Raw genomic sequence first — 11789 nt, 5'->3', positions numbered from 1 at the left:
ATTCTCTTGCCTCAGCCTCCCAAGTAGCTGGGACTACAAGGCACCTGCCACAATGCCTGGCTATTTTTTGTTGCAGTTTGGCTGGGGCCAGGTTCCAACCTGCCACCCTCAGTATATGGGGCCCAAGCCCTACCCACTGAGCCACAGCTGCCACCCTAAAATTCTCTTTAGGTGGATAAATTGACTTATTCTCTGTATAGGAACTCGAGCAGAAGTAATGACTAGTTAATATGAACAAAACTTTGTTTTATACCCTTCTTGTATTATAAGTTGTAACTAAGAACAATACTTTTAGTATTAGTTTCTATCTGATATAATTTAATAATTTTTTACTTATGGATGGAGTGAGTCCATACATAAGCCAGTAAGTGTAAATTATGTAAATTTAATGTCTAAATCTTCAAATTTTGGCCAAATAATTCCTAGTCTCTGGAAATAAGAATTATTTTTACCTAGATGTTAAGAGTCTACATGTAATTATAATTTAAATTCTAAGTAAAAAAGCATAGTTCATCCTAACTGAATGTTAATCAGATATATATTATAGGAGATAGCAATATTCAGAGTTGGAGGACAGAACAAAGATCAAATAGACCAAAGACTGAAAATACTGGCACAAATTTGCTTGATTTTAAGATCCACACTTACAAATAATTAGAGAGATGGTAAGGTACTGTACAAAGTATATAGGTGGGCTCTGAGATAAGTTCTAGGTATAAACACCAGCTCTACCACTCACCATACAACACTGGTGTCTCTGAGACTCCTTTTCCTCACTGGCTAAAATAGAGTTCTTGTCTTAGAAATGCATAATAGCATTTAATTATAACAATGCATATAAGTGACACCATACACATGCCATAGTGATGTAGGCATATGTAATCAATAATCTATTATTAGTTTCTGAAATAAATTCTGAAAAAGCAGAACTATAATGTTTAAGATAAGAGCTTATAGAAATATCCCATAAATAGGCCCATAATCCTAGGATTCTGGGAGGCCAATGCAGTGGATTGCCTAAGCTCAGGAGTTTGAGACCAGCCTGAACAAGAGCAAGACCCCATCTCCAAAAATAGCCAGGCATTATGGTGGGTGCCTATAGACCCAGGTACATGGGAGGCTGAGGCTAAAGGATCATTTCAGCCAAAGAGACTGAGGTTGCTGTAAACTACGACACCATGGCATTCTACCCAGGGTGACAAAGTGAGTCTGTCAAAAAAAAAAAAGATAGAAAAGAAAAGACCCCATAAATGTATATAGTTATCATTTTAATTAAAAATAAATCAGTAAAAATTAAAAAAGGAAAGGCACAAAAGTTTCAGATCATATAAAGAATATTTAATTAAAACTTTAAAATATATTTGGCAAACATCAATTGATGATCCACCACATGCCATTATGTGTCACACTTCAATCGTATGACATTTATAAAAGTATGATAGAATAAGAAGAATAAAATGGGAACAATGAATATAATTACCTGTGCTCAGCTTTTGTGTGACAGCCTGTTTTATATAACCTAATGAAATGGCTTTATTTTTCCAGTATACATCTCTTATTTCAAAGTAAGAAGAAAAATTTAGAAAGAGCAAGCTTCAGCAAGAACCAGAGAGAATGAGAACAGTCCCATCAGTATTGAGGGAATGTGTCTTTTTCTATTAATAATGTTAAATAACAAAGTTCTTGTTTAGGTTTTTAAGTGGCTATATTTTCCACTAGGAGAAAGGAACAAATGAGAAAAAGAAGAAGGAAGGATTAAGAGGAAAGAAGTATCAGGGAAGGTAAGAAGCAGAGAAGAAGAAGGAAGATGAAAAATAGGGAATGGGGAGGGTGGCGCCTGTGGCTCAAAGGAGTAGGGCACCAGCCCTATATACTGCAGGTGGTGGGTTCAAACCCAGCCCTGGCCAAAAACTGCAAAAAAAAAAAAGGGGGAAAGGGGGATAGGAGGAATTGAGGAGAGGAAAGAGAAAAAAAAGAAGTGGGGAGGGAAATGGAACTGTATTTCTTAATTGTATGTGTTTATTAGTATAGGCCCCTTGAACACTCCCCCAACACACACACTTTGAGAAAAAGTTAAGTTAGAATGACCTTATAATTTACTGATAGCTTTTTATACTGTTCTTACATTTTTCAAGTATAATTTGAACTTGTTTCTGAACTATCGTAATTAAGTTTTCAGATTTGATTACAAAAATCTCAAGCAGCTAAGGCACCAGCCACAGACACTAGAGCTAGTGGGTTCGAATCTGGCCCGGGCCTGCCAAACAATGACAGCTACAACCAAAAAATAGCCAGGTGTTATAGCTGGTGCCTGGAGATCCAACTACTTGAGAGGCTGAGGCAAGAGAATCACTCAAGCCCAGGAGTTTGAGGTTGCTGTGAGCTGTGACACCACAGTATTCTACCAAGGGTGACATAGCGAGACTGTCTCAAAACAAACAGACAAAAATCTGGTTGTGTTCCAAGTTTTATATTAAAAAGGTAAAGGTACTGATATTTCTAAAACAATTCTCCATTTATTGGTATCTATTAATTTAATAATTTACACAATTATTAGTGTTATCAGTTCAACTGCAACAATTTGCTTGACAATTAGTAATGTTATGTTTGCGATTACTGAATTACTATTAATGATTTTATAAATAAATACAGGTATACCATTTTATAATATAGTAGTCTTTGGGGTTGAAGGACAGAATCAGTAGCTATGCTATTAAGTCAACACACTGTATTTCAGTAAGTTTTTATTTTCTAAAACTAGATTGAAGGATCACTGTCTGATCTATGGTACACCCGAATTCATGTTATACACTATTCTAAAAGCAGTCTGTAGTATGTACCAAGCAAGCATATTAACACTCATGAGAGGATAAAATAAAACGAACAAGGATGGGCCACTGTCACTTCAAAAAGTCACAACTAATAAATTTAGGGTTGCACTCTTCTCTTTTCTACTAATGCACAGTTCCAGTCTGGGTGGATCTAATGTTTATTAGAACCTGTAGTTCCTCTTTCACAATTTATTCTTCTACTTTTCAGGAGAATATCTATAAGTCCCTTCTTAAGAAAGAAGCCATTAGAGGTAATTTTTATGCATATTCAAATATCTCAATATAGCTTTATATGTCCCTCATGCTTAATTAGGTAGTTTGCTTGTTTATAAAATACTGGCTGACAAATTACTTCCCCATAGAACTCTGAAGATGTTATCTTCTAGCATCTAATGCTAATACCTCTGAGGCCAGTGTAATTCTTAATCTTTCGTAAGAGAACATGTTTTTCTGTCTGAAAATCATTGAGGGTTACCTCTTCATCCCTGGAATACTGAAATATCATGTCTCACTGTGGGTTTTCTTTATTTGGTTTTGTTTTTTCCCCATTCACTATAAGTTTTTGGTGGGCCCTTCCAAACCTAAGATTTTTGTTCTTTGGATAAAATTCTCTATTATTTAATTAAAAGTTGTTTTGTTCTTTTTTGGGAAAATATAATGTCTGATATTAGACTTCCTTCTGTATTGAACATATTTCCTCAACAGTTTAAAAAAAACTTGTTTTATTTTCCTGTTGATCACATAGAATTTGTCTTCTCTTCCTGAATTCTTCTATTTTGGAAGTCACATTCTCCATTCCTTTTTCATGGCATCTTATTCTGTATAATGATTTTCTTAATTTTCTTTTCAGGTATTAGAGAAGTTTCTTTCATTTTGTTTTCAATTTTTTTAAAACAAATTCTTTATGAATCTCAATTCTCTCTGGAATTAATTACTTCCTCTGAGCCCAGGTATTTTGTTTATCCTGGCCTCCATCTTCTCTCTGGGAAGGGTTTCTTCAAACACCTGGTAATACTTGGTTGTCTATTCAGATTTAAAAGGCAGTAAAAAAAAAAAGCAGGGCGTTTTCTATACATGGGTGGGTGACTGGTAAGTTTTCCTTCTAGTAAGTGGGAGGGATCTAATCATTACACTTAAAAAAAAAACCTTAAATGCCAGCATATAGAGGGTTTTGCAATAAGGTTCCAGTTTATAACCTCACTTCCCAATTATACCATAGTTTTGTATTTATTTACCTAAAGGGGAAACACCTAGCTAAGATCTCTGCTCAATGACTGGGGTGGATTTTTCCTTAAATACCTTTTAAGCCAAGCCCCCTTACAAAGCGCCAACGCCCATCTTATCCTCCATGAGTTTAAGAGCTATAGGACAAACTGGCTCCCTTATTTAACTAAGGTTTCCTCCACATAGACTGGGCTTCTTCTGTCATTAATATTCCATCTACTTTTTTCCCTCATTTATGGGCTCCCTCCCATTATTTTTGTTTTCTATCATTTCAGTCATGTCTTAAAAGGATAAGGAGTTAAAGACACATAATTAAATATATGGAAAGTATATGTATATCTGAAGTAGGAGGCAACCTAGTTACTTTGAAGTTTAACGGACCCAATTTTAAAAGAATAAGACAAAAGCACCTGAAAATTATATTAATTATTAAACCTGGGAAGAAATAAATCTGAATACTATCTACCCTAACTTTCCATGCCCAAGTCTTAGCATTTTACTTGTATGGCAACAGCAAATCATCTTACCCACTGCAAAAATGAAAAACTACTACTGAATAACAAGGTAGTTAAGAATACTCTGAAGTGCAAATGACGACAATTCCCATTTGTAATCAGATTCAGTGTATAGCCATAAAATGTAAAGGACACCAAATTCACATTTTGAAAAAGCACTGAAAAGGAGGAGGTCTAGAATTAAGAAATTAAATTGGAAGAAGTCTCAGGGGATTTTTAATTACAATTCTTTAATTCTTCTTTTCAGAAGTGAAAACAGAAGGTGAATGAGTTTCAGTGAATAGAACCAGTAAATGCTCTTTGCCAACTAAAAAAAACAACTGTTCCTAGCAAAAATGATAAAATCTTAGTGGAGAATACACCAGTGTCTTTTAATAATTATTAAATAGAAACTTTGTATAGGTGCAAACTCTATGAAGACTGAATTATCATAAATGCAATGGAGAGATGCCTAAATAATATTCATACTTACTCATTACCCCAGTCCAGGCGCACGGTGATATGCCGCTTAACCTCTCTCACCTGGTCCTGAGTCAGGTGGCCAGAGAGTAGCTGCCTCCGCAGGTCAATAAGTTCATTCATCACATGACGTAGTTTGTAGAAAAGATCTACTTTGTGTTTCTGAAAGGGCATTTTTGGTGTTGGGGGGAATATAAAAGGAATATGGATAGGGAATGAAAAGAAAAAGAGAAAGAGTTAAACTATGAAAAGTGCTCAGTTCTCTGAATCACTAAGGTAATTTATAAAGAGTTCATTTAAAAATCTTAAAGTCTTTAGTTCCTATTGTCTAAAAATTTCTACCTAGTGACATCTAACAAAGTAACAACTGATCTGGATAATGTAAAAAGTACCATCTATCTCCATTCCATTCTGGACTATTCACTTGCCAGTAAGTTGAAGTTACTAAGAATTATCAAAACAGAAAGTTATATGGGAGCTCACAGCTGTTTTCTCTGACAGAAGCTGAAATCATGTAACAACAAAGATATCAACCATCCAGTGACATCTCTGGTTTCTACAGAAGACATACTCAAGTTGAAAGAGGGAGATGGTAGGGAGGATCATCTGGCCTAAAGTTTTAATATAAAGGCACAGTCTGTGATGTGGAATTCATTTCTGGTTTCTAGGCCTCATACAACTTTCTAATTAGCTTTTCTAAACACTTTGTGTCCCTAGTGTCATACATTTCTAATCTTTTTCAGTTTAATAAAAAAGTATTCTCTTCCTAAGAGTTAAGTGGAAATATCTCAATGAATTTAATTATGAACATCATAGTGGTTTTAACCTTACAAGAAAAAGTTTCAGTGCCCTGAGAGCTGATGTTTCAGAAAAGAGAGGTACTTAAAAATATTGTATGAATTTAAGAACTCAGAAAATGATATGAAGGTTATGTTAATCAGTTTGATGAAAATATTTCAAATTGTATATGAAAACACCACACTGTACCCCATGATTGCATTAATGTACACAGGTATGATTTAATAAAAAAAAAAGAAATACTGATTTTAGAATCTTTAGCTTCCTGTTTCTGTTATAGAGGAGAATGTGTAAATTTGTACAATCATTAACATTCTTGGAATGTAACCTATTTATAGATAATGCTTTTAAGTGCAGATCAACATGCATTATAGTGTCTGCAAAATACATACATAGAATTTACCTTAATCTACCTTAATAAAAAAGTCTGCCAAAGTAAGCTTGAGTCAGGTGGTGTGAATAAAGTTAATACTATAGAAAATTATGAAAAAGTAGACTCAGCTAGTGTTTTTAGGTGTCAGTGATCTTAGGATTAAAATATTCAGAACATGATACTACTTAGAAATCACCTACTGGAACATTTAGACTTTTAAAGGTTCATCTCAGAGAAATTATTTTTAACTAGAAGAACTTAGGAATCATGCATTCTAATTACATCAAATAATTTCTTAATCTTAGGTGATGAACAGATAAAGGAAATTTAAGCACCTTGATAGTACACAATGTTGGCAAAACTCACAAATTTCTGCCACCTCAAAAAGCAGCAAGTCCTAAACAAATTGCATCATATGGAAAATTGGAATCTCAAAGGTTAGCAATATATGCACTTCTTATTGATAAAACAAAGACATCTAAATTTTAAAAAGAAAGTTGAATTGTTATTTTCCAATCAAAGCATATACATTAGTCCACTGTATGCAAATATAAACAAACATTTACTCATTCACCCAATTAACAAATGCTCATGGAGCACCAGCTGAGTTCTCTCACTTTGTTGTGGTCAAAGTCAATGCTCTCATGACATATATCTTTTTAGAGAGCAGAAACAGACAATAGGCAAATAAATAATAAGTGGTGGTGACAAGTTAGAAGAATAAAAACTAAAGCAGAGTAGGGACAGTAAGTGGCTAAGGATAGGCTGCCTGAGGTCTGGGGTAAGGCACTTCACAAAGAGTGGTCAGGAAAATACTTTTTTGGGAGATGAATTTTGAGTATAGAACTTAATAAAGTAAGGTGAAAGCATTTTAAAAACTGGGGAAATTCTCCAGGCATAAGAAGTAAGTGCAAAGGCCTTGGTATATGAGTAAACTTGGCATGTTCAGGAAAAACAGGGAAGTCAATGTGCCTAGAGCAAAGTGAACGAGAGGCAGATTGGTGATAATCCAAACAGAGAGGAAGCAGGGACCATATTAAATAAGGACTTCATAGTCCATGGAGCTTTTAGTTTTACTCTAAACAAGATGGGGAGTCACTGCAGATTTGATGAAGAATAATGTGAAATGACTTTAAGTCTTAAAAGCATCACATTGAGTGCTCTGTTGAAGATAAAAGGCAAATAAGAAAGCAGGGTTTGGGAGGGAAGGGCAAGATGGCCAATTAGAGTCAGCCTTTGAGAGAAGCTCCCATCCAGAAGGAAGGATAATGTCCAGAAAGTACCCAATTAAGCTGAAGACTAGAAGCCGAGCTGAGAGAGAAGAGTGTTAACCGTAGGTCTCCTCTGCTGAGGCAAGCTGTGACTCCAAGAAAGCAAACTTCAGGCACAAAATTCATCCCAAAGGAAAAGTGTCTGCTCCCTCCCCTCAAGAAGGTTTTTATTTTTTTCTCTCTGCTTCTTCCTGTAATGTTTTCTACAGGTGAGCAGAGAACTAAGGACATCTTGTCTCACTCTATGGGTGAGAGCTGTAGAAAGTAGGGACTACTTCCCCAAAGGGAACTGTTGTGACCCTGAACACTCTTTTGCCAGGCAGGAAAATTGAACTAACATTTTCCCTGCCATTGTGAACTTCCAGTCCATCCTTCCCCATTGCCTGATGCTCCAGAAGCCTAAACCCTGTGGAGACTGTGGGAGGCGGCTCATGAGCAGCACCCCCTGCCCTGCCAGACCAAGCACCCTGCACTCCACCTAGCCAGAACCATGCACCCTGCACCCCACCCTGCTGGAGCCTCCTCACTGTGCTCTGCCCTGCCAGATTCGTGGGCCTAGCACTCTCCTTGTCAAGTCACTGGGAGCCCTGAACTGCCAGAACCGTGTGCAGTGTCCCCTGCCCTACTGCTGGATCCATGTGCCCTGTGCTCCTGGAGCTGCTCCTACATTCTCTGGCAGAGGCAGTTGCCTGGGAGATGCACAGGGTCACTTCCTACAAAGATTCAGTAACAATACAGCAACCCCTCTGGGGTCTAATCTTGGAGAGACACCTCTCCAACTCTGAGGACTGCCAGAGGAAACCAGACCTTGCTCTATAGGGATACTGGTGCTGCAGAACGGATGGGACAAAGGCATGCTGGCTGAGGGAGAAAAGCATTTGCAGACTTGTTATCCTCAGGATTAGACTGAGTCCAAGTGGAATACTTGCCAGTGGCTACTGAGTACCTGAAGCAGGCAGGCCTCAGCTCTCTGAGATGGCTGGTGGCGGAGGGTAGTGGCCAGGCCAAGGGGGCATTGACCGTCCTTTGATGCTGACAGGCGCAAAGCCCTGGCACATCTGCTTATTGGAGGGAGCAGGACCTCAGCCCTGTAGGGGTCACCAGTGACTGGGCATAAAAGAGGAACAAAGTGGAGAAAGAGACACAGCCCCTTGGTCCAACTCAGCTACTAGGTGGGCCTTTCTGACTCCACAGAGCACCAGAGCAAGCCAAAATTAAATAATCAAGAGACCTCCACCATCTAGTTGCTGGAGACCTTTCAAACTCTCCCACTTGAGAGGTCATACTGATTGGATCAATTGCTTTGGAACTCCTAACCTGGGCCAATCACCCAAGGACCCACTCAGGTGATACCCTGGTTGTATGGTAATGGGTAGGGTTGATTTTCCTCTTCCAGTTGTTGTCCATGGGGGGTGGGGTGTCTTAGTTGCTTGTATTTCTCCACAGCTAAGACTTCAAACCAGAGTCACTGATCCACTAGGATCGGACAAGGACCAGCTGAATACAAGATGGAGCCACCTAACCACACCACACCAAGCAGTTTCCTCAGCCTTAGACTGTAATACTGTATGGGTCCTGTGCAAAGCTGTAGGGGGGAAAGCTTCAGTCACCAGTCCTAGATCCTTGACAAAGGGCTAGTTAACCACAACTCTAGGAGCTCCAAATCCAGTTTCACCTTATCTACCCATCTAGCCAACCAGTAAAAAATAATCATGAGGTGGAATCAGCAGAAAAACTCCGGCAACATAAATAATCAGAGTAGATCAACTCCCCCAAGGAAAGATATGGCAGACACAGCACAAGATCCCATTCATAAACAAATGGCTGAGATGTTAGAAATAAAGTTCAGAATTTGGATACCAAATAAGGTCAAAAGAATGGAGGTAAAGATGGAATTAGAATTTCAAGGAGTAATTCAAAAGATGTCTCAAAAATTCAATGAATGCAAAGACAAAATCACCAAAGATTGAGGTAAGAATTGGCAGCCACACATTGAGGTAAGAATTGGCAGCCCTCAAAGATCTGAGAAATATAGTAGAATCCCTCAGTAACAGAATGGAACAGGCAGAAGAAAGGATCTCTGACATTGAAGACAAAGCTTTTGAACACTCCCAAATGCTCAAAGAGGAAAAGAAGTGGAGAATAAAAACGGATCATTCTCTCAGAGAGCTCTGGGATAATTCAAAGAGATCTAATATTCACCTTATAGGAATACCTAAAGGTGATGAGGTTGCTTTGAAGGATACAAATGCTATTCTTTATGAAATAATAAGTCCTCAAAGAGGACTTCTAGACATGCCAAGAGATTCTGAAATTCAGATAGCAGACAGTTTCAGAACACAAGAATAACTCAACCTGCATAAGAAATCTCATAGACACATTATACTTAGCTTCGCCAAAGTTAATATGAAGAAGAAAATTCTGTAAGCAGCCAGACATCATAAAACCATACCTACAAGGGGAAGAATATTAGAAGGACTGCAGATATATCTGCTGAAACCTTTCAAGCTAGAAGAAGGTGGTCAATGACCTTTAATCTCCTTAAACAAAATAACTTTCAACCCAGGATCCTGTATCCAGCTAAACTGAATTTCACTTATGATAGAGAAATTAAATACTTTAATAACATTCACATGTTGAAGAAATTTGCCATAACTAAACCAGCTCTCCAGGATATTCTCAGATCTATCCTCCATAAGGAACAGCCCAATCCTCAACCACCAAAGTAAACTCACTCAGAAACTTTGTATCAAATTCCAACTTCCACAGTGGTGAAAGGATTAAAAATGTCCACTGGGCTTTTGAAGAACTTGATACCCAAAATTCTACCAGGCTTATTAATACTCTCAATTAATGTGAATGGCCTAAATTGCCCTCTAAAGTGGCACAAGTTGGCTGACTAGATACAAAAACTCAGGCCAGTTATCTGCTACATTCAAGAATCTCACTTTACCTTAAATGATAAATATAGACTCAGCCTGAAGGGATGGTCATTTATAATTCAGGCAAATGGAAATCAGAAAAAAGCAAGAATTGCAATTTTATTCACAGATACAACAGGCTTTAAACCAACAAAAGTAAGGAAAGACAAGGATGGTCACTTCATATATGTTAAGGGCAACACTCAACATGATGAGATGTCAATTATTAATATTTATGCACCCAACTAGAATGCACCTCAATTTATAAGAGAGACTCTAACAGACATGAGCAACTTGATTTCCTCCAGTACCATAATAGTCGGAGATTTTAACACACCTTTGGCATTGTTGGATAGATCATCCAGTAAGAAACTAAGCAAAGAAATTTTAGACTTAAACTTAACCATTTAACAATTGCATTTAACAGACATCTACAGAACATTTCATCCTAATAAAACTGAATACACATTCTTATCATCCCATGGATCATCCTCCAAAATTGGTCACATCTTAGGTCATGAGTCTAACCTCAGCAAATTTAAAAGAACAGAAATAATTCCTTGTATTTTCTCAGACCATCATGGAATAAAAGTTGAACTCAGTAACAATAGAAATCCTCATATTCATACAAAAATATGGAAACTAAATAATCTCATGCTGAATGATAGCTGGGTCACAGATGAGATTAAGAAGGATATTATCAGATTTTTGGAACAAAATGACAATGAAGACATAAATTACGAGAACCTCTGGGATACCGCAAAGGCAGTCTTAAGAGGGAAATTTACAGCACTGCAAGCCTTCCTCAAAAGAACGGAAAGAGAGAAAGTTAACAATTCAATGGGACGTCTCAAGCAACTGGAAAAGAAAGAACATTCCAACCCTAGACCCAGCAGAAGAAAAGAAATAACTAAAATTAGAGCAGAAATAAATGAAATTGAAAACAAAAGAATCATACAACAGATCAATAAATCCAAAAGTTGGTTTTTTGAAAAGGTCAATAAAATAGATAAACTTTTGGCTAACCTAACTGGAAATAAAAGAGTAAAATCCCTAATTTCATCAATCAGAAATGATAAAGGTCAAATAACAACAGACTCCTCAGAAATTCAACAAATCCTTAATGAATATTACATAAAACACTATTCTCAAAAGTATGAAAATCTGAAAAGAACAGATCAATACTTGGGAACATGCCACCTTCCTAGACTTAGCCAGAAAGAAGTGGAAATGTTGAACAAGCCTATAGCAAGTTCTGAAATAGCATCAACTGTAAGAAATCTCCCCAAAATGAAAGCCCAGGACCACATGGCTTCACATCAGAAGTCTACCAAACTTTCAAAGAGGACTAGTACCTATATTACTTAACCTTTTCCAAAACATAGAAAAAGAAGGAA

The 11789-nt window shown here is 37.2% G+C and overlaps 1 protein-coding gene across 1 annotated transcript in view; it reads right to left on the bottom strand.

Annotated features, from left to right (window-relative positions):
- The window catches only part of DOCK3 (dedicator of cytokinesis 3), a 492344-nt gene that overhangs the window by 476825 nt on the left and 3730 nt on the right, over nt 1-11789 (bottom strand). The window contains exons 2-3 of the mRNA XM_023512988.1: nt 8418-8578; nt 5043-5191 (exon numbers count right to left, since the gene is read on the bottom strand). Coding sequence (XP_023368756.1) covers nt 5043-5191; nt 8418-8578 — 310 coding nt within the window. The remainder of the gene's footprint in view (nt 1-5042; nt 5192-8417; nt 8579-11789) is intronic.

This window comes from Otolemur garnettii, unplaced genomic scaffold (assembly GCF_000181295.1).
Source record: "Otolemur garnettii isolate 467f Iridium unplaced genomic scaffold, OtoGar3 scaffold00032, whole genome shotgun sequence".
Lineage (NCBI taxonomy): Eukaryota > Metazoa > Chordata > Mammalia > Primates > Galagidae > Otolemur > Otolemur garnettii.
The sequence above is the reverse complement of the archived record's forward strand: the minus strand, read 5'-3'. Positions and strand labels throughout refer to the sequence as shown.